The 23,815-nt window shown below is 42.1% G+C and overlaps 1 protein-coding gene across 3 annotated transcripts in view; it reads right to left on the reverse strand.

The window, feature by feature from the left end:
* Nucleotides 1-23,815, reverse strand: part of GALK2 (galactokinase 2) — a 138,930-nt gene that overhangs the window by 6,765 nt on the left and 108,350 nt on the right. For all 3 annotated transcript variants that reach the window (XM_006085986.3, XM_006085985.3, XM_023751675.1), the window contains one exon: nucleotides 3,726-3,927. In XM_006085986.3, the coding sequence (XP_006086048.1) occupies nucleotides 3,726-3,927 (202 nt within the window). The remainder of the gene's footprint in view (nucleotides 1-3,725; nucleotides 3,928-23,815) is intronic.

The following is a 23,815-nucleotide window of genomic DNA, read 5'->3' on the forward strand; positions in this document are numbered from 1 at the left end:
CTTAGCATATGATTTAAAAAAGCATTAAAATATAAAAGAAACTCAACATCGCAGCCACGAAATCTTTTAAATTATATTTTCACCTTTCTACTTTAATATTTTCCCCGGTTATTTACTCGCCTTATTTTCTTTTTTTTTATTGTTAAAATATAGGCTAGGGGATAAAAAAAATATAAAAAAAAAAAAATGGTATCAACAAGGCAACCACAATATTCATAAAAAAAAAAGCAGTCCAGCCGATCAAACCATAAAAAAAGAACAATTAGGGACACACAAACAACAGGGAAAAACAAAGGAAGAAGATCAGGCTTTCCAGGGAGGGCTTTTTGGGGGTGACTGGGCTGGCAGGGGAGAGCAGTTGGGGGCAATTGGGCTGCAGCCACGCCATGGAGTCAGTATGGTATACTATACTGAATGCCTATACTATAATCATAAGCAGTCAGTAATAGATCCTTCACCTGGAAATACTTCATGCATCTGCTCTGAAGCCTAAAATGTTCTGACTAGAATCTCAGAAAAACAGACCTTCCAGAACTGCTTATATTATTTTTACAGCCAGGTTAGAACTGCTTTCAGATAACTTTAGATTCAAGAAATCACAGACTTCAAATACTGTTTAGATGAAAAAGTATAAGAAAATATGACTACAAGTCTACCTTAGAAATGAAGCTGCTAAAGGCCATTGGAGAGCAGTTGGGTTGGTTCTAGCTTATAGTATATCTATATCTATCTATCTATCTATCTCTATCTATCTATCTATCTATCTATCTATCTATCTATCTATCTATCTATCTATCATCTGGCAGGTGCAGGAAAGTGGAAGACAGAGGCCCAAAGAGAAGTGAGCCCGAGGGCAGCGGGAAGGGCTCCCTGCCTTCCTTGGGCAGAGCTCAGGTTAGCACCTGAGCTGGTGGGAAAAGGGCCCAGGACTGTGGTGTGCACCTCGCTCCTCCCTCTGGGACCTGCTCAGGAGAACAGGCACTGGAGGCTGAGCAGTTTGGGGGGAATAACGCTGTGGAAAGCCTTCTGAGGAAGACAGCACTTCTACTTTTGTAACCTTTGTTGGTCTATTAAAGTGTGTCATTAACAGCTTGGGCAGTAATGCAACACTGAGTCCTCCTTATTTCAACAAGTGTCAACTTATAAATAATGGCCTTAACTGTTTTTCCTTAAGTGCAACCAGGGAAACCAATAGTGAATGAGCGGTTTCTCATGTAATTGACTTGGTTTCAAAACTCTTTTGTGTTCCTCAGCAAATCCTACTTTAAAATTCAGCTGTTTCTTAAAATTTACATTTTCCTTAAAAAGAGTTATTTTATCATTGGGCAAGCTTCATCTTTTTCCTTCATTATTATACTGTACTTTGTTTCACATAATTGAGGTCTTCTAATGTTAATTTAATAAAAATAAGTAAACAGACTCCCTGCAGGAGTGTAGTTTCCTTCTCCCCCCCACTGCCCATTTTCTTTGGATCCTCAATGGATTTTCTCTTGAGGAACAGGAAAAGGCTCCACTGAGAAAAAAGCCAGCACTGGTGGCCGCTATCCTTCTCCCCTTCTCTCCATCCGAGTCAGAAAGCAGCTTCTATGTTGTCCGATAGACTGGCTATGTAGAGGCACCTTTCCATGCAGTCTGGCTCAGAGCACATGAAGGTTCTAGCATGTAATAGTGCCCCGAGTATTCCAGGCACAGGAATCCTTCATTCACTTAACCCATTAGTTGTCTTTTGCAAATACTTTCCAAGCAGGCCTTCAGGAAAACTAAAGGAATTTTACAGTGCCACAAGGGGACCAGGAGGGAAAGCTAACCATTATCTCTGGCGATGCTCCCGACCCCTTTCCAGCCTTCCTCCTGTCCAAAGCCTCACTATACTGACTGGTCACAGCACTTAAGCACTAGCACCTCTCTCTCTCTCCTCTTCCTGCTCTCATATCTGACGGTATCTTAAGATCATTCTGACTCAGAAATGTGAAGTCTGACTTCCAAAAATGTGGCTTTTATAGAAAGAAGGACATTTTCTCAGGCCAAAAATCCAGGAGTCATCTCGCATCCTGTCTTTCACCCACACAGCGATCGTCTTGAGTCTTCCTTCAAGGCATCTGCACAGGACCTTAGCACTTCCACTCGCCTTTCTCCCTTCAGCCAGAGCGCTTCCATGGCCCCCAACGCCCACGTGGTGTGGCTCCTTCCACCCTTCTTCCTTCATCACCCACTACTCTGTCCTTCCTCTACTGTCCTCCAACCACACTGGTCTTCTTACTGTACCTCACATGACAGCCACATGCTCATTCAGGACCTATCTACTTGCTATGCTATTTCTTCACTTCCTTCAGGTCTCTGTTCAAATACTGTCTCTTCAGAGAGGACTCCTTCAGCCATTCCATATAAAGATTTCCCCCTCAGCCCTGGTACTCTCTATCCCTTCTTCTTCTTTTTCATAACACTTATCACTGCCATCTGATTTCTTTTTGTCATTTCCTTCTTTCCCTGTGAGAATATAAGCTCCACAAGAGCCATAGCTTGTGGACCATCCCAGGAAGAAAAAGTTCATTAGTGAATTGCAGGAGGCTAGCAAATGCCCTTCCACTGCTTTTCAGGTAGGATTCAAACCACCCCACTACCTTACAGGCAGTGACGCTTCCTGATTTTGCACAAACCATCTCTCTTCCTCTTATGTCCAGAACTGAACGATATTTGTCGCCTTCCATTTCCTGGACCCTTGATATTTTCTGAAAAGAGCACTTACAGTGAAACAAGCTCAGGAAGGCTTCCTGGCAATTAGTGAGCAAACACTGACGACAGCAGAGTCATTGTCATCAATGCTCTGTTCAAATCTCTCAGCCAGTCGGGTGACACATGCCATGTGCAATCACTGGGGCTGCTTGGTTTAAACTCTTCAGGCTGCGGGTGTGGCAATGAGTGAGGCAAGCCATAGGCGCCAAGTGGCAAATTATATTTTCATTGCTAATTGCAGGCAGTTCTCATATTCTCTTCATGTATTATCTTCTCACAGTGAAAACAACATGTAGCCATTTGACAGTGTGCCCAGTTTCCCTTTCAGTTCTCCCAAGGTCACTGATCCCTCTGGGCAAAGGGACCATTCTCCTCTGTTCCCCCAACTCACCAGCAATTACAAACGAACTGGTCACAGGCTCCCTGAAAGTTTCCCTCTTTACATCTCTGTCTCACCAACCATTCATAAACTGGGCTTTCTCATCTTTATTCCCCCAAATTGCCTAACAAACCGGGAAGGCAGGAAATGCTGGCTCTCTGAGTTAATCCCTTCAGCAACCTCCCTCTAGCCCAGCATCCTATTAGGCTTGAGGCTCCCTTTCCATTTTCTGTTCTTTTGAATAAAACTAAACTTGGGACACCAAACAGGAGATGTTGGTAGAGCCGCAGTGCAGTGGGCAGCACTGGGTGAACTATCAGGAGAAGGTAACAGGGGCCATGTCTGAGAAAAGCCCCCTGAAATGTCTTTCCCGGGATGTTCTGAAGGAACCACTCGTGAAGCGTGGAGGAGGCCTCCAGTCTCTCATCACACAGACGTCCAGGAAGGAGCAAGGTCGGCTCCATATCACACACAACTCTTCATACAGGAAATGGGCAAGGATCATCTTTCACTCAGAAGGCCATGAAAATGTGGTGTGGTTTTTTTTCATTAATTCAAACAATTGCTTTGGCAGCATCCCCCCACCCCTGCCACGCTGCTGTCTCAGCCTCACCGACAGATGTCCACCAGCTGGTCCAGCTCAGGGCAGCTACACTCGTACATGTCCCGGCAGCTCTCGTGGCTCTGGTTCATCAGCTCCCCCAGCAGCTGGACCATGTTGTCAGGTGCTTCCTCACAGATCTTCTTAAACTGGAGCACTCGCGCAGCCTCGCTGTACACGTGCTTGGCCCGCTGGTACAGTTTGAAGATGAGCACTTAGGAAGAAAGGGGATGGGCAACAAGGTTAGAAATAGTTACTGGACAACCCAGTGCAAAGAAAAGTACAGTTATTGAGGACTTGCATTTCTGTCTTCATTATCAATACCTTAGACTTTATATAGGTCTCTCCTTCACTGAGAGAATTCTTTAAAGTCTACATGTCTCATTTTAAGTCTAGCTCTAACGTTTTATGATTCTATGAAGAACTTCCTCCAGGCCTTTCTCCCATGTTGTTATGCTTTGTGAAGAGGATGTGACTGTCACCTTGTTTGCACCCAGTTCTCCTCTCTGCCCTTCCCTTTCCCGACATCTGCCCCAGGAGGCTGGCCGGTGTGGAGCACACCAACATGCTCCCTTGCCATCTAGATGGGAGAGAGGAAGATCAGCAAGAGACGGAGGGGAGAGAGTAAGGCCAGAGTGTTTGCTCCCAGCTCTCCCTTGAAGAGCCCTCTGGAGCCAGGTCTGTCCTCCACTGAAGGACATCCTTTCGAGGCAGCTTTTTACATGACTCTCCTCCAGGTGCCTCTCCCCTAAACTATTACTACTTTTTTGGAAGTACTGTTACATTCCACTTATGAACCAATAGATTCTGCTAAAGTCTCGGGTCACATTTTCCCCTTCCATACCACCACCTTCCTGGAAGTGAATGCTCATTCTTAGGATTTGTGTAACAGTTTACTAATTATAAGTGTGGGGCTAGTTTTCCTATAAGTTAATCATGAAAAGTTTTCTTTCAAAGTTTCTCAATTGAGTCATATTAGACATATTAAACTTAGAGTTGACTGCTTGCATCAATGAAATGATACAAATTCATGTGAATTTTCCTATTCTCTTTCAAAGAGGACCTAAATGCAGTCATCAGATCTAATTGGTTCTTTTTTTTTTACAGTGTGTTTTGTAATCATCCCTTCCTTCTACTCCCACTGTCATTACCCAAATTTAACTTTTATTTCCTTTCCCACTTAAACTATTTTGCAGTGATTTCCCAATTGATCTTCCTGTCTTAATCTCAACCTCCCTTGAGGTCAACACTGTCAGATTGAGCTCCTAACACATAGCCTTACTCATGGTCCCAAACCTTTACTGCTTCCCCAGTTTTTACCATAATCCAAATTCTTAGACTCAACATGCTCGTCCCAATAGGAAATCTTCCCTCCAGCCAAACTTGCCAATTCATAGTTATCCAAACACTCCTTGCTTCTGGGTATACTCATTGGTCCACACAAAAGGAGTTTCTTGCTCTCTCTCTCTCCCTGTCAAAATTTTACCTCCTTTATATGCTCCATGAAGTTATGATGGCCCCAGATGGGAACAATCTCTTGACTCTGAATTTGTACCACACTTGCAGTCCGTGGCACTCATTTGGGTGGTCATCACATACAGTACTTTCCACAGTAATTGTTTCTCCTATCTCCGCAAAGTTTGCCAACTGCTGAAGACAAAGACTTGGTCTTCTGGTTCTGTGCATTCCACCACTACAACCTTTCACCCCACAACAGCACCTTCAACAGTACCTTACACAGCAGGAGCTCCAGTGGCTGTCCATTGTTGATAATGAGATATTAGGACTTTATTTTTAACCCCCAAAGCAAGATACCTCCATATAGTCATTGTTTTTTAAAAAATGAGGTGCTGGTATTCAACAGCTTACTAGTATTGAGGAAAGGGGACAGCAAGATTCCCTTTGATATTGAATCTGCAACCACTGACACCAAGTATGGAAGAAAAATAAGAAAAAATACCAATACTGGCATATACTGTCAGCAAAAACACACTGTCTATAGAGAGATCACAGGTAGATTTAATGATAACTCTTCAAAATCTCTGAACAGAGAAGGAAAAAGATGGGCCATTGATTGGCATGTAGGTGCCCAAGACAGTGCCAATAATTTTATATATGCTAATATATCTATACTAATAAAAGGGTAATATGCTAATTAGACCAGGTCAACCGGCCATCTTCCAGACGTCCGATTTCCTTCCAGACAAAGCCATGGTGATGGGGGCTGAGGCAGAGGCAGTTAGGGGCGATCAAGCAGGCAGGGGAGTGGTTAGGGGCGATCAGGCAGGCAAGTGGTTACAAGCCAGTGATCCCGGATTGTGAGAGGGATGTCCAACTGCCGGTTTAACCCCACCATGCACGCATTTTGTACACCAGGCCTCTAGTAACAAATTGCAAGGGTGTAAAGTACAGCAAATGGAATACAGTCAATGATATCACAATTTTGTACAGTGACTGATGGATACTGGACATTTTGTGGTGATCACTTTGTAAATTACATAAATGTCAATTCTCACTATGTTGTATACTTGAAACTAATACTGTGTGTCAACTAAAATTGACACACAGTATTAGCCCAGCCTGTGTGGCTCAGTAGTTGAGCATCAACCTATGAACCAAGAGGTCAGGGTTCAATTCCCAGACAGATCACAAGCCCAGGTTGAGGGCTCGATCCCAAGTGGGGAGCATTCAGGAGGCAGCTGATCAATGATTGTCTCTCATCATGGATGTTTCTAGTTCTCTTTCTCCCTCTCCTTGTCTCCTCCCTCTCCCTTTCTCTCTGAAATAAATATAACATATATATCCTATCTAATAATAGACAAAGATTGAAATTAACCATACCTCCGCTACACTTCCCATTGGCTAATCAGTGAGATATGCAAATTAACCGCCAACAAAGATGGCGGCCGGCAGCCACACAGCTGAAGCGAGCAGGAGGCTTGCTTGCTCCAGTGATGGAGGAAGCCAAGCTTCCTCCCTGCTGCGGCCGGGCTCTGAGCTCCACTCTAAACAACAAAGTTGCAATTGTAGAAGCTAAACAAACCCCAGATACCAGCTTCAGTAGGCCGTGGCCTCGGAGCCAGAGCGGCAACAAAGTTTCAATTATAGAAGGTAAATAAATCCCAGAATTAAAAAAAAAAAAAGAAAAAAAGGAGAGGCAGGCAGCCTGAAAACAGCCATCAGCCCCTCATCCAGGCTGGCCAGGCACCCCAGTGGGGACCCCCACCCTGAAAGGGGTGTGACCAGCTGCAAACAGCCATCAGCCCCTCACCCAGGCTGGCCAAGCACCCCAGTGGGACCCCCACTCTGATCCAAGACAACCTTCAGGGCAAACCAGCCAGTCCCCACCCATGCACCAGGCCTCTATCCTATATAGTAAAAGGGTAATATGCAAACTGACCCTAACAGCAGAAAGACTGGGAATGACTGGTCACTATGACACACACTGACCACCAGGGGGTAGATGCTCAATGCAGGAGCTGCCCTCTGGTGGTCAGTGAGCTCCCACATGGGGGAGCTCTGCTCAGCCACAAGCCAGGCTGATGGCTGCCAGTACAGCAGTGGTGGTGGGAGCCTCTCCTGCCTCCTCAGCAGCACTAAGGTTGTCTGATTGCAGCTTAGGTCTGCTCCCCGCTGGCAAGTGGACATCCCCCGAGGGCTGCCGGGCTGCCAGAGGGATGTCTGATTGCCAGCTTAGGCCCAATCCCCCGGGGAGCAGGCCTAAGCCAGCATGTGGTTATCCCCTGAGGGGTCCCAGACTGCGAGAGGGCACAGGCTGGGCTGAGGGACTTCCACGCCCCCCCTGCTGAGTGCACAAATTTTTGTGTACCGGGCCTCTAATATATATACATACACACACACACACACACACACACACATTAAAGAGCTTTACATTCCAGAATGAAAAAAAATACTAGCTTTTGGATTCCACATGTTTCAGTTTTACTTTTTAACTACTTCATTTCCCATAATCATGGGCCAAGTTACAAAATCAGAGCGTGGGGTTGGGGGCAGAAGGGGAGATTATTGGTTTGTTTTTATTGTAATGTTCCATTTTATGAAGAAATCATCTAGTTTCCAGGTCCACTGCTACTTACTATCACAGCACAAAAGGCACAATAAAGCAACATCCACTACGACCATAAAGCAGTGCTATTTAGCTGACAGATCACTGTACTATACTCCAACTTGCAAAAATTTTGTTTAAAACTTTGACTTATAAAAATTTTCAAATGTACAGAACAGTAGAGAAAATATTACAGTAAACTGAATGAGCCCATAAATTAAACAATTATTAACATTTTGCCATATTTTCTTCAATTGATATTTTGTTGAAGTGTTTTAAAATAAATTATAGATGTGACATTTCCTCCCTACATGTTTGCATGTGCATGTCCACAATATAAGTATATTTTCTTACATAACTCCATATCATTATCACATCTAACAAAATTACAAATGATTCCTTAATATTGTCACATATTCAGTGCATATTTAAATGTCCCAGCTGTCATTTAAATGTCAATTGATTTACACCATGATCCAACCAAAATCTACACATTATATTCCATTATGTCTAATAAGTCTCTTTTTTAATATATATTTTCATTGATTTCAGAGAGAAAGGGAGAGGGAGAGAGAGATAAAAACATCAATAATGAAAGAGAATCATTGATCAGCTGCTTCCTGCACACTCCCTACTGGGGATCAGCCCATTAACCCAGGCATGTGCCCTCAACCGGAAATGAACCTGCGCAGGCCGACACTCTATCCACTGAGCCAAACCAGTTAAGGCTAATAAGTCTCTTTAAATCAAGAATTTAAAGTGATTTTTTTATATAATCTGGGTTTTCAATGTCATATACATATAATATAAGCATGTTTTAGGGCCATTTCCTGTAATAAAACTCAATATAGTCCATTAGGGAGAGTATGCTTTGGTTTCCCTTTAGGATTACATAGTCCTTTAAGATTGAATGTTTTTCGTTATGATTAAATATTCTAAAGCAGAAACTGTCCAGAGAGATGTTTTTATATTAAACCTTAGTAATGGTATTTTGATTTGTGATAAGAAGCATTCAGAAAGCACCAAGCAGATTACTAGACCCTCACAAATCTGGCAACATCTGTGTCTGTTGTCTATTGCAGGGTGTTTCTGAGCAAGACTCCTGAAACAGAATGTCTAAGGAGGACTCTTGCTAGGCATTCGAAAGTGTGCCCCCGGAACGGCAGTTAACAGTGCAGGAGAGGGCAGAAAGGGCATCTGTTTTCAATTGTGATATAAAGTCTTGCTAAGGGCTACAACAGATCTGGAGACCACCCTGTGGGAGGCAAAGCAGTTCTGTGTTGGCTGGGTATCACAAATGCTCTCTCGATCCAGGGTTCTGGCTTGTTATTTGCTGGCAACTCATCAGGTCTCTGTTGTACATTTACCAAAATATGCAAGAAAATCTAAAACTGTCACAGCTTTCTTCCCTGCCCCATCTGTATATAAACTCATATAATCCTTCAGAGCAATTATTTTATTAAAGATGAAGGAAGTTGTTACTGTCTTCATTCATACATGCTTTCTTTCAAAGCAAATTCAATTTTAGACTATAACACCAGGTGCCATTTTCCTAAATTACTGCTAGCATCCTATCCTGTGGACGGGACATCTGAGGCTTTGAAGCAGGACATACCGTATAGGCTTTAGAACATGAATTTTCTCCAGTGTGATTCTTATAGATAATTACTGATTCTGATCCTGGAATCATGACACAGATTCTGAGATCTAGGTGAGCATGGCCATACACATTTAAACTGTAAAAGTTGTTGAATAAATTCACTTGTGTAATGACTCTATCTGTTAGCTCTAAACTTGCCTTCCCCCTGACTTCCCTACACCATATGGGGCTCCTGCCTTAGGCCCATTACAGCAGCTGTTCTGAAATGCTCTTCCCCCTGATCTTGACATGGCTGTCCCAGCTTGTTATTCAAATCTCAGATGTCACAGCTATAAGGAGACCTTTCCACAACTTCAGTCTAGAGTAATTCCCCCACCTATATATTCTCTCCATCCTATTTTATTCTTCCCAACATTTAACATCTAATTTTCTTTTTTTCTTTTTTTTATTTTTTCCATCACCAATTATCCCCCCATACCCTCTTCCACCTCCACCCACCACACTCCCCCCCACATCACCACACTGTTGTCCATGAGTTCTTTCCCTTTTTTTTCTTTTTTGCTCAATCCCTCCACCCACCCACCCCCCAACACCCACCACCACCACCAGAGCTGTCTGCCTGTTCTTTATCTATGAATCTGTCTCTATTTTGTTAGTTCAATTTTTTTCATTAAATTCCACATATAAGTGAAATCATATGGTACTTGTCTTTCTCTGACTGGTTTATTTCACTTAGCATAATGTTCTCCAGGTCCATCCATGCTTTCACAAAGGGTAAAGTTTTCTTCCTTTCTGCAGCTGAGTAGTATTCCATCATGTAAATGTACCATGGCTGTTTTATCCACTCATTTACTGATGGGCACTTGGGCTGCTCCCAAATCTTAACTATTGTAGATACACTGCAATAAAAATAGGGGTGCATATATTCTTTCAAATTAGTGTTTCAGGATTCTTCAGATAAATTTCCAGAAGTAGAATCAGTGGATCATAAGGCAGTTCCATTTTTTATTTTTTGAGGTAATTACATATTACTTTCCACAGTGGCTGCACCAATCTGCATTCCAACCATCAGTGCACAGGGTTCCCTTTCTTCACATACTTGTCAACACTTGTTTTTTGATTTATTGATGCTAGCTATTCTAACAGGTGTGAAGTGATGTCTTATTCTGGTTTTAATTTACATTTCTCTGATGATTAGTGATGTTGAGCATCTTTTCAAATGTCTACTGACCATCTGTATGTCCTCTTTGAAAAAGTGAGTTGGGTTGTCTTCCTGGTGTTGAATTGTATAAGTTCTTTATACATTTTAGATATTAACTCCTTTAGCTTTTTCTTGTCTGGGAAGCTCTTTAAATGACAGCTTTGCTGGGTAGAGTATCTTGGTTGTAGATCCCTGCTTTTCATCACTTTGAATATTTCATGCCAATCCCTTCTGGCCTGTAGTGTTTTTGTTGAGAAATCAGCTGGCAGTCTGTGGGAGCTCCCTTGCAGCTGTCTTTCTCTTACAGATGTTGTTATACTTCATGTTATCCCAAAAGTCCCTTAAACTAACCTCTTTTTTTATTAATTCATTTTTCTTTTTGCTGCTCCACTGGGTGTGTTTTTTCTACCTTATCTTCCAAATCACTGATTCGATCTTCTGCCTCATCAAGCCTACTGTTTATTCCTTCCAGTGCAGTTTTTATTTCAGCTATGGCATTCTTTATTTCTGCCTGGTCATTTTTTTGTGATTTCTATATGTTGTTTCATGTGTTTGGCATCCTTATAATCATTACTTTGAACTCTATATCTAATAAGTTGCTTACCTCTATTTTATTTAGCTCTCCTTCTGGAGAAGTTCTTTCATTTGGGTCCTGTTTCTTTCTCTTCCCATTTTGGCTATCTCTATGTGTTTTTTTCTATGTATTAGGTAGATCTTCTATGACTCCCAATCTTGGTAGGGTGGCCTTATGTAGTAAGTGACCTGTGAGACCCATTGCACAGTCTCCCTGTTCACTTGAGTTGGGTGCTCTAGGAATGTCCCTTAAGCGATTACATGGGCCCTCCTGATGTAATTGAGTTTTGATGGCTATTGGCCCTTCATGTGTGGGATAGATCCTCAGGCTGGCTGACAGTGAGGCTCAACCCCCAACACAACATGCAAGCTGCTGTGCAGGTGCTGATCATACGAAGCAGAATTTGCCTCAGCAGAGTTCAGTGCCTGCTGATATCTCCCTGTGAATATACTGCTTGTGAAGCTTATTAGATCCTACTCTGTTGTTATCTGAAGCTGACCACTAGGTGTATTGGTTCTGGGCCTCTTCTGAGGGACTCTGGTGCAGGTCAGTGTCACACAATGTCTGTGACTGGCCCTACGCAACCTATCTGGAGCTATCAGCAATCCACAACTTGTGGCTCTCTCTGCTGGACCTGGGTGCATGTGGAAAGGACCACACTGCACATCAAGGTCTGCTTTTACTAGCACCAGGACCAGGGACAGATCAGCAAAAGTCTCAAAGCACCCAGAGATCCTCCTTTGCCTGTAAGCTATTAGGCTCAGTCACTTAAAGAGCCTCAGGCTGTACTCCTCAGCAGGACATAAGCTCCACAGGGTGGGGTAAGAGGGATTCCAAGGGGTGAGGATATTGTTTCCTTCCAGGTTGATGTGCATGGAGAGGAGCACTTTGCCTGACAAAAATGGCTTCTGCAGTATGGGGGAATTACTCAGCACAGGGATCCTGGCAGCTGACCTGTCAGCTCTCTTCCCATAGCCATCAACCCCAGATTCTCCTCACACAGCTCTAGTCCACTCTGCCTTCCCTCCACTGGAGCCAAGGATAAGTGGCTGTGAACGAAATTTTGTGCACTGGCCCTTTAAGAGGATAACTGCATTACTAGCGGTCTCTCCCTGGCAGACAGAAACCCCACTGCTTTTCACAGCCAGGTGTTATATGGGTGTCTTTCCCAGTTCTGGTGCTCTGGGCTGGGTAGCCCAGCTTGTGGTTTATACTCCACACTTCTCAGGGGAACCCCTCTGCAGCTGATATATTCCTCTGGAACTCTAGCTGCTGCCTATGCATGCTCAGGCAGCCCTCTTGAGCCTCTGTACCTCCTACCAGTCTCAGTGTGGCCTCTATGTAAGTCCTTGTTATAAGGCTTCTTTCCAGCTAGTCTTCAGTTGGTTATTCAGGATTATTTTTCTATACTTTAGTTGTAATTTCAGTTTGGTCTCGAGAATAGTTGAGTGTAGCTTCTACCTAACCTTCCACCATCTTGGGTCTCCCCCAATTTTCTTATGTGTTCATTTATTTGTTGGCTTGTGGTCATTTCTCTCCACTAGAAGTTAAGGGTGGGAGATCAAGGACCTTGTCTAATTTCTTCACTATTGTATCTTCAGCAGCTAAAAGATGGTTTGGCACACAGATGGGACTCAATGAATATGTATTGAATGAATGGTTCAGTTTCTTAACTTTATAACAAACCTGCACCAAATCTTCGCTAAATATTCTGTGGGACAAATGCAATAGAGCAAGTGAAGACTTACTATTTTGGCAATTTATGCTTCCTATCACCTTCACCAGAAAAAAAAATGGGAATAGTTTACTAAAAGAAGGTTCAGTAAACTCCAGTGTCTAAAGTGTGCCTAATACCCATTATCACAGATGACAGAATTGTTTATATTGTATTTTGCTTCACAGATGTGGGAGAAAAGAGATTTCTAAAACAAACAAAATGTGTTTCAAATAAAAGGAAGGAACAGAAAATAGATAATCATAACCAGTTATTTTTTTCTTTTAGACAATCTTTGAAACAAAAAGATGCCTATCACTTCCACCTAACAAAGATGGCTACATAGCTTATGATCAGAACTCCTCTCTAATCAATGAATTAAACCAGGACACAAACAATTGGTCATTTTGTTGTATCTCTAGTGGGAAAGAATGAGAAAGAGCCTGTGACTGGCACCATTTTCCTCATAAAAGCTGAAAGTAGCAGGTCAACAATGGATGGACATGTCTATCCAATCTCTAAAAGAGCCCCAGTGATTTTTTGTTTGTTTGTTTTGTTTAAAGAGGGAATTTATTAGAATACAAAGGTTCTTGCAGGGAATCCCACAGCTGTAATGAGGTAACAGCTAGAATCACACCTTTCTGAAGGGCAGATCATGTTATAATCATAACTTCTATTTCTGGGTTTTGCAAGATCACCAAGAGAATATCCCAGAGGATGTTCCTCCCTCTATTGTGCACAGGGACTAGAATGTGGATTCATTTCTGCTTGCTTTTTGGTCCTTATATTCCTTTATGCTGGCCTCAAACTTGCCAAGCACATGTTGGCAGACATTCATGAGCTCATTCAGGCCTCTCTGAAATGGCTCAACAGCTGGAAGAGCACCTCGAGTCTGAATTCGTAAATTAATTTTACTCTCTGGAGGATGGGTTGTAGTGTAACCACAAAAATTCCACTTCCGGGTTCTTCATGATCATGTAACGAAGAGAATTTCCTAGGGTATGGTCCTCCTCATGCAAAACAAATGTCACACAGTGTCTATCTGTCCCAGCTGCCTGGGCCATTTCCAGAGCTGTCTTCCTCTCACATTCAGCCATTGAGATCTTCAATCCAGACATTTTTCTACATACATGTTTTTTATAAAAATGAGATCATACTTTCCAACTCTTGGTCCTCTTCCATCACGGGGACGGCTTCCGGGATATTCCGGTGGAGCTGGCGTCCCTGCCCCATATAGCGAAATGTGCGAGAGAAGCAGGAAGGAAGGAACAACCGACCACAGAGCCCCACTGATTTAATTTTAAATTCTGCACTCAAGAGCTGATAGCCTCCTGATTACCTCATCGTCTACTAAGAGTGATGCCAAAAGCACTGCATAAGATAGCCATCTAGCAACAAACAGTAGTTCTTATTGAGCACCTGCCGTATGTTCCACACCATACTGCTAGAGGCAGAAAAGACATGTGAACAGAAGCCCCTGCTCTGGGGAACTTACAACTCAGTTAAACAGACAAAACAAACTATGAGACCATTGGACAGTGACCAACTGTAGCAGATATCCAAGTGCTGGAAATGCTAAAGGCGCACTAAGAAGACAGGGTTTTGTGGGGGAAGAACAGTAGTGAGAGGTGTCATGGGAAGAAGGCCTGAGTCACAGAGCTTCCTTGCTGCGGACAGGATGGGCTGCAGGCCCAGGCTGGGAACCAGCAGGGTGTGTTTATGTGCCTGAAGAGAGCAAACTGACCAGAACCTGGGGCAGCCTCTTGAGGAGTCTGTCCTCATAGCTGAGGTTTTAATATCCCCCGATACACACACTATACAAAGTTGAAAACTAACAACCTGTGATCCATATCTAGCCACAGTGGTGCTTTCCTGATCCACATACTGTTTTCTAAATTTTATGTAAGAATCTGAATTTCTGTTTTCCCTTGAAAAACTGAAAGGCCTGGCAGCATTGAAGCACTGCACAGCAATGGTTAGCTGGAGCTGAGCAGCTGCTATCCCTTTTACACATAGCACACACACTTTATTTCCACACTGTCCCCACCATTTTGATGCTCAGCCTGCCTCACTAGTTTACACACCTGCTTGATCCCTGCAGGCATCTACGTGTAAGCTCTTGTCCCATAAAACTCTGTATAACAGGAACTATTGGTTAGAGAGGGAAGAGGGGGCAAACCAAGTGGGTTTTCATGCCATAATGCACCACTGTTAGTATTACTAACAAATGCCACCTTACTGTGGCGCACTGATAGTTCTGTATTGAACTAAAGTCTATCTTCATGCAACCTCTACTCTTTAGTCTTTGTTCTGTTCCTCAGACATATGTAAACATAAGACAGTCCTTGAGTGATCTGAAGAAAACTCTCATGTCTTATGCTTTTTATATAATGATGAGGATCCACTATGTGCCAGTTTTAATATTGAAGAAACAGCAATGAATAAGATAAGCTCTTTAATCTCAAGAAGTAAGAGTCTAACACAGTGGTCGGTAAACTCATTAGTCAACAGAGTCAAATATCAACAGTACAACGACTGAAATTTCTTTTGAGAGCCAAATTTTTTAAACTTAAACTATATAGGTAGGTACATTGTTATTAACTTAATTAGGGTACTCCTAAGGCTTAGGAAGAGCCACACTTAAGGGGCCAAAGAGCTGCATGTGGCTCATGAGCCGCAGTTTGCCGACCACGGGTCTAACAAAAGACAAGTGTTGGTGTAGATGTGCAGAAATGGAAACCCTTGTACACTATTGGTAAGGATATAAATTGGTACAGTCACTATGAAAAACAATATGAAGGTTCCTCAAAAAAATAAAAATATAGTATATCCTAAAGAATTCAAATCAGGATCTCAAAGAGATATTAGCATTCCCATGTTCACTATAGCACTATTCACAATAGCCAAGATGTGGAAGCAACCTAAATGTCCATCACACCCCCTATGTTCACCTGAAAGAAAAGAGGCCATATCCTTCCCTATTACTCATAAATTGAGCACTTCATTTAATTGTCTTATCCATTAAGGTAGTGTTATGTATAAGAGTAGAGATCTCAAAAAGATATCTCAAATCCTAAACTGCAACTCATTAGTTGTTTGATCTTAAACAAGTTTTTTTGAACTTTTAAAGCTTCAGATTCTTCAACTATAATTGAAAAAAATTTAAAGAAAATGCAGTATATACATACAATGAAATATTATTCAGTCTTAAAAGTGAAGGAAATTCTGCAATATGCAACAACATGGATGGACCTTGAGGACAACATGCTAAGTTAAATAAGCCAGACACAGAAAGACAAATACTCATGATTCCATTTATATAGGATAGCTGAAATAGTCAAATTCATAAATGCAAAGGCTGTAATGTTGGTTACCTAGGGCTGGGGGAGGGAGAAACGAGAGTTATTAATCAACAAGCACACCGTTTTTGTCAAGTAATATGAATAAGCTCTAGAGATCTGCTGTATGACATTATGCCTATAGCCAATAATGCTTTTGAGAGGACAGATTTCACATAAAGTGTTCTTACCACAATAAAAAATAAACCAAATTTTTAAAATAAATGAAGTAATCATCTACTAGAGAGAGATCGTTTAAATAAGTACAATGAAGGGCAATAGTACAACTAAGTACAACTCCTCACAGCTAAAGTGGAGACACCAAGTCAAGAGGGTGTCCTGATCTGGGTTAACCTGAATACAGAGGCCTCGGACAAAGATGTGAGTGCAGGTAGCAGAAATCCAGGAAACTGGAGCAAAAGAGGAAGGAAAGTGAGACAGGAAGGGAGAAAAGCCAGTGAAGGGCACTTAATGAGCAGGTTACACTGCGGACAACCAGAGCCCCATTGCTTGGGGGTCTCTGTGAAGAACCATATAGAAGGTGCCTCAGAATTGGCTCAACAGAAGATGGGCATTTATCTATGATGTTCCCATTGTTTGAGCGTTGCCCCCAGGGGGTTAACATCTCCACAGATTTGTGCCTGGGCAGTGACTTTGGAGAATGCCCCAAGAAAACAAAGATGGCACCACACAGCTGCTAGCTGGACGTGGACTGCTGCCAGTGCTGAATCAGGTGGGCCAAGGGGATTGGACACAGTGATCATGACCTTCACGGAGGAAGTGAAGCCAACTGATTCTTAAAAGATAAGTAGGTGTCCAACAAACCAAGTATAAGGCGGGGTAACGTGTAGACAAGAGGATTAGAAAATTAAAGTAGAGAAACATCATGAGGAAAGACATGGATATTAAAAACCATGAGGTGCTTTTAGAAAACTCCTAGTATCTGGCTGTGACTGGAGCAAGAAATGAAGATGAAGAACAGACGTAACAGGAAACAGAGTGAGAGAGAAAATTGAAGAGGTAGGCAGAGGCCAGATCATGAGGGCTTTGAAGTAAGGTGTTTAGATTGTAGATAAGTGGTTCTTGGCATTTAAGGGCTATAGACCCTTGAAAATCTAATAAAAGAGGGATTTCAAAAAGACACCTCAAATCCTAAACTGCAACTTAGTAATTGTTTGATCTTAAGCAAGTTTTTTGAAATTTCAAAGCTTCAGTTTCTTCAGCCAAGATTGAAAAAAATGGACCCTCTCCCCAATCTGAATGCACAAATATTCAAAATTTTACAGGTAGTATAATGTATACACAGATTCCATAAAGCTATCCTTGAATCCAGGTTCAAAATTCCAGCTAGAAATAAGAAAGCATTACAGCCATTATGTCAGTCAGGATTCTTGTTTGTAAACAACAAAAATCTATACCAGCTAACTTAATTGAAAAAGAATTTAGCTTAAAGATATTAGGGAGCTCACAAAATCTATCAGGATTATGTATTCCTATTCTCTATTGGAATGTGCGAAAACCAGGCGGGAAGGGGTCAGAAGCAATGGGAAGCAGGCAGTGAGGAACACTGCGAAAGTCTCTCCACAGTCTGGATATAACATTGGACTCTATTGTCAACAAACCCTGTGTCTACTAGACTCAAAGCCCCAGACATAGAATGTGCCAGGACACCAGGACGAACCTAGGACCTCTGCTCACCGCCAGGTGATAAGTGACCTGTGAGAGACAAATCTCACCCCTCAGCTTCTACCACAGGAGGCAAGACCCTCCCTCCCGCCAACATGCACATAGCAAGCGATTTCCTTAGGAGAGAGGCCTGGATGCTAGGTAGCTAAAACCATAGCACCTGCCCCCAGCAGCAGTGAAACACCATGGCTCTATTGGCATTTAAGTCTTCTCCTCTCTTCCCTTGCATGACTGAATTTCAAGTCTCCTTCACTGATGATTCCTGTGAGCACACATTAGTCTGTGTATGCCCCTCTTAAAGGATGGTTTCCCCATCCATCCTCAGAGTCTGAGGAATGCTGGGCCTCCGTCTCCCTCCTTCTCAATACAGTGAGTTTCTTCAAGTAGCTTCATGTGGCCAAATGACATACACGTTGTCTAGGGATGAAGGAATGCGGACCCTGGTTTTCAGCTAATTAGCTTTAAAGTAATACAATATTTTGGGAATCAGACTTAACTTGGATAAAGACTTCATCTGAGGATCATTAAAACAAAATAAATAGATATGCCGGTCTGAGCGACTTGGAAATCTTTATCATGTAAGTGTATAATTAATCTTCTGAGACTCTCATACCCTGAAATACTTTCCAACTGTTCGGGTAGGGGGCTAAAAACAGTTGTGGTTTTAGCTGTTTCTGCACAACCCTGTAGTTGCACGCCACTGGCCAATTTCTCTCAAACAGAAAGCTCCACTGGGCTAACCCAGGAGTTGGTTTCCAAGAACAGCTAGCCAGAGGTAGATGGGGAAAACCACGTCAGAATCCATTCCTGAGTCCTCTGGTTTCCTATGCAGCAAAGTTAGAATAAGTCCCTGCTCTGGGGCATGGAATCATCAGGGTATTTAAGCAGAAGAATGGAAAAACACTGTACAATCCTCATTGAAGTTGGACTGTGGTTTCAAATTTACTTTTCTGGTAATAATATTTTTCATATATGTGAAGTTTCTGAAATGATCAAACCCACAAAAAATAAACTGCTATTTTCAGCTACATTAATATCCCATTCCCATGCTGCAAAGACTAAATTAAATTAGCATTTTACATTTAAAAGGGAAAAAAATCTCTAACTACCTGCTTTTAAAGCAAAACCACTGATGAAAAATATATATGTGCACTTTCAACACAAACCACATTAGCCCATGGAAAACAACATTCCAAGAGGCATTTGTGAATATTTTCAAATCCACAGCGTAATGCCATCTTTTCCACGGATAGTAAAGGCACCCCATGTGATTATAGCTTCCTTTTCTCAGATTTCCAGGAGCAGCAAGAGCCAGCACTGTCTATGTCATAATAAATTCTCCTGCTCTGACCTTGAAACCTTGGCCTCACTCTGCTGTATCCCCCTCACCTGCATTTTACACTCTGGCAATATACTAAGTGCCTGTTACCTCCAGGGCTATTTAAATGTCAATATAGAGCCCACCGCTCCCTTCCTTTTCATTCTATACTTACCTTTCTAGTTCAAATTCTTACCATGCCATGTCTGAACAATTGTGCTACCTTCCAACTGGTCTCTCCTCACCGCTAACCCGTCTGTACACAGCTGCCATCATAAATTTCCCAATTCACCATTTTGATTATGGCATTCCTGCATATTTGATTGCATCAAACATTTGGATATTTTTCATTGTCCAATAAATGAAGGTCCACACATTCCAGTCCATCAAGACACACCGAGTCTTCTGAATGTGCTTAATCCTTTCCTACCTCTTACGGTGTGTTTGTGCCACCCCTGCTTGCTCATACCCTTCTCAGCACTGGCTTCTGAGAGTGGGGGTTCAGCATTGATATCCTGCCTAGACTGGTCCTGCAATCTCTTTCAATGTCAGCCCAGATGCCACCCCTTCCATGAAGCTCGCCAAGAACATTCCTGCCCAGAATCTGTTTTTGAAAGGTCTGCACTGGACAGACGAGGATGGTGACCTGGGCACTGAACAAGGGGGACCAGGAGTGAGGGAGCTCTGACTCCTGCCCACCTCTTCATTTCCCCATAGCAAGAACTGAAGACAGTATACCTACACTACCCTTGGACTTTCCAAACTGTGGTGTACTATTAGGGAGGATGAAAATGGTTCATTTTCATAAGCATCTAATGAGATGTCCCTTCTCTCAAGGTGCTCACAATGTGACTGGTGATACCTTGAAAAGCTAAGTGAGGGTGCTGCTATTGCACAGAAGCCCATAATTACAAGTGTGTTTCAGCAGTGCTCCAGGGACAAGGGTGGAAAGCGAATGCACACAAGTGTGAGTTTGCTCATGGTTTCTCTGCATTTGCAGTTATGTGCTTCCACATAAACAAGTAGTGTGTACCCATCAGACTCTCCCCTTTATCAGACTCATTTTCCCTTTTGCTTTGACTCTTTCCCTTTTGATTTTCATCTCTGTCCCCTTGCCGCTGTAAGAGTAAAATACATTCATTTTTGTTAAGCATATATCTTGCTGTTTCCTGTATTAATCGAATAGGATTTATATTCCTTATTCTTGGAACACTTTAGAGTTTCCCATTTAAAGACTAAATTATATTGCTTTCCCATGTAGGTGGTCCCTAGTTTCCTCTGCTATTGCATCAGTAGCCCTTAACAAAAAAAGGCTTCCCAACATTAGAGGTTCTAGTGAACTGAGGGAGTTCATTCTTGTGGTCTCTCCCACCCCGTACCCTCCAGAAGACAATATGAGGAATCATCTTCCTCAAACATCTTATAAAACCATGCAGTGTCTCTGCCCTGTCATGTTTTCCTCTGGAAACCGATAATATGAATGCTACTCAACTGAGATCTCATATAGTTAAAACTGTGAATGTGTATACATATACAATGGACCGTCATTTTTGTTGTCATCACTATTATTATTTGGCAATAAACTAGAAAAAGATTAGAGCCAAGTAAAGTCAGAATTCGATTATCCTTTCTTGGTGCAAGATTGCTAAGGCCAATTTAAAAAAGCAATGGCAGAAAAAGCATTGGATTAAATCAGAAGATTAAGATTTGGGATCTAGCTCTAGCACCTACTACCTCTGTAGTCTTGTAACTACATGTAACTAACTCTCTCACCTCAGTTTCCTCATCTGTGAAGAGGATAACTCATGTGCCCTGGGGTTATTGTGAGAATACAATCCCGTGATATGGGGGAAAAGTAATATGTAAGCCATAAAGTAAGTAAGTTTTTTGTGCTGGGTATTTTTATTGGTGGCGGGGGTGGGGAGGGGGGAGACTTACTCTAGATGTCCCCCTCCTAAAGAGCAGTCCATGTCAGTGCCCAGTGCTTGCTCTAAAGCCATGCTTATCACTCATGAATTTGGAGATCACAGAATCCAAATAAATTAATCAGACACTGGCCAGCACTTTGCCAACATATGGTCACAGACCAAGTTGGTACTCCAAGCAATGAGATTTGTCTCCAGCTCAGCCTAGTGCATCTAAGCAGCAGGACCACCCCAACACGGAGCACAAGCTGGGCCTCCCAAAAAGAATGCTCCTAATAAATTCCCCCTTTCTTGCCTGGCCAGTGTGGCTCAGTGATTCAGCACTGACTCATGAACCAGGAGGTCATGGTTTGATTCCCGGTTAGGGCATATGCCTGGGTTGCAGGCTCAATCCCCAGTAGGGGGTGTACAGGAGGCAGCGACTGATAATTTTTGTCTCATCATTGATGTTTCTATCTCTCTCTCCCTCACCCTCTCTGAAATCAATAAAACATATTTATTTTAAAATTTTCCACTTTCATAAACTAGCACCCCAAGTACCTGACCTATTTTCTACCTCAGTTTCCATTTAGTCCCTCATGGGCTCCTTTGTTTATCCTCCAGTGTGCGTTCTTGACTTATCTCCTGTGCTAGATACACATGCCCATCTCTGCTGGCTCCGACCACAGCTTCTTTTCCTCTTAGATCACACCTCTCGCAAATCAGCCTGGCCCCTGAGCCTCTAGAAACCCAGACTTTGTACCACATCCTTAGGTAATTCCTACCTGTGGGCAAGGCCTGACACATAATCCTTAAACTATTCCTAGCCAGTTCCCAGTGGTAGAGTGTGTGCATCCTAAACAACATTTAAAGGACTTGAGGATTTTGCTTTGTGTGTGTGTGTTTAATTTCAATGGCCTCTAAGCATTTCTAAATCTAATTATTATAAGTTTGGAAAGAGAAAATAATAATTGTGCATGGGCCTTTGAAAGTCTGGATGGTTTAGTAGAAGCTGAAACCCACAGTTTGACTATAAACATCTCTCCCTACACTGTCATCTCAAAGTCAACTTCTCCCAACTCACACTCATATCCAGGTAAAGAAGGAAAGCAATTTGGGCATTAAGAGAACATCAAATTCCACATACCTTTGAGAAAGGCATGGATTTCCATCATCGGAATATTAGTTCATGTCAAAATTAAGTATATATCATCTTTGCCTCCATTCATACAATCTAAGTACATATAGTGCCACATTCAATAAGAATCACATCTTCCAAAGCATTAAGAGAAACATTTGCTTAATGTCTTAGACCAACCAAAGCACAAACTCAGAAGGAACAAGGCAAAGATATAAAAGGATTTTAATCCCTAAAGTTAAAAATGAGTGCCAAGAGAATTCAGCTGGAAATTTGGCTGAGGTTAAATGGCTGGATCCAGAGAGTAAATCAAGTGACATTAATCTAGGATTATTTAAAATCCCACACATTAATTTATGTTCATAGGTTTTTAAAATTTATTCATTCCAAAAGCAAAAGGGGTAACCTTTTGAGAAATACAAAATGGATTCATTCATTCAACACAGATATAATGAATGCAAACAAAAGTAAATTATAGAAAGTGATGCAAGTGGGCCAGTAGGCAAGTTGTTCTAGAGAAAGAGGTAAGATTTAGCATGCATCATTTTTTACAAAAACTATGTAATCATTATCTTCAGGGGGAAAACTTAAATTATATGCATAAAGAGCAATGCATGTACTATGATTAGCAAATTGTCCTTTGTGTTTTCCAAGGTTTTCTGGGAAATTAACTTATTAAAAAAACATGCTAAATAGAAAGAGAAGAGGCTATGGATTAAGAAGAATAAATAAAAGATTAAAGTTATATTCAGCTGTTAAGAGAGGCAGAAACTATATTTCAGAAATTCCAACCAGAAAAAGGCAATGATTTTTAGGATTAAAGGCCCAGAGGCAAGACCGAGATGTAATAAGTAAATGGAATGGTTCAGCCAGGACACCATGGTCCATGTGGGCAAGCATGCGCTTAAAAGGGCGTTGGAACAGAACAAAGTTAAGGCCAAATCAGAAAAATACTTAACACCCATTTAAGGAGTGTAGGCAATGAGGTAATGGTGAGGCTCTAAAGGTTTTTTAACTAAGAAGTGATACCATGGTGGTCAGTGGGTAGACAAATCGGCCTGGGGAACGAAGGGGTCCTGGGTTCGATTACAGTCCAGGGAGCAGGCCCGGGTTGGGGGCTCGATCCCCAGTAGGAGGTGTGCAGGGGGCAGCCGACCTGGTGATTCTCTCTCTCTCATCGTGGATGTTTCCATAGTACATTTCCAAGGGTTTTCAGTTTGCTTTTGTCGTATATGTCCTGTTCATACCACCAGCTTTGCAGAGTGAAAGTGCATTAAAAATAATTCTATGATCACTTTTTTTAACCCTCTGGACTAATGACAACTTTACTTTCTCATGAAATAAAAATTAATGACAAAGTTGTATCTCATGTTCTTTTACACCTATGAATATTTACTTCTAATTGCATGAGTCGAGGCTCAGCTTTCATGAGTGACCTCCCTGAATGAGTGACTTCTTCAAAAATGTCATCATTCCTCTTGTTTTAACATGCCCTCTGTCTTGGACTCCCATCTGTTTTTCCTCCGCAGAGAGATGGGGGTCTTGGAAGGCCTTTTGTGATGA

This window comes from Myotis lucifugus, unplaced genomic scaffold (genome assembly GCF_000147115.1).
Source record: "Myotis lucifugus unplaced genomic scaffold, Myoluc2.0 scaffold_23, whole genome shotgun sequence".
Classification (NCBI taxonomy): domain Eukaryota; kingdom Metazoa; phylum Chordata; class Mammalia; order Chiroptera; family Vespertilionidae; genus Myotis; species Myotis lucifugus.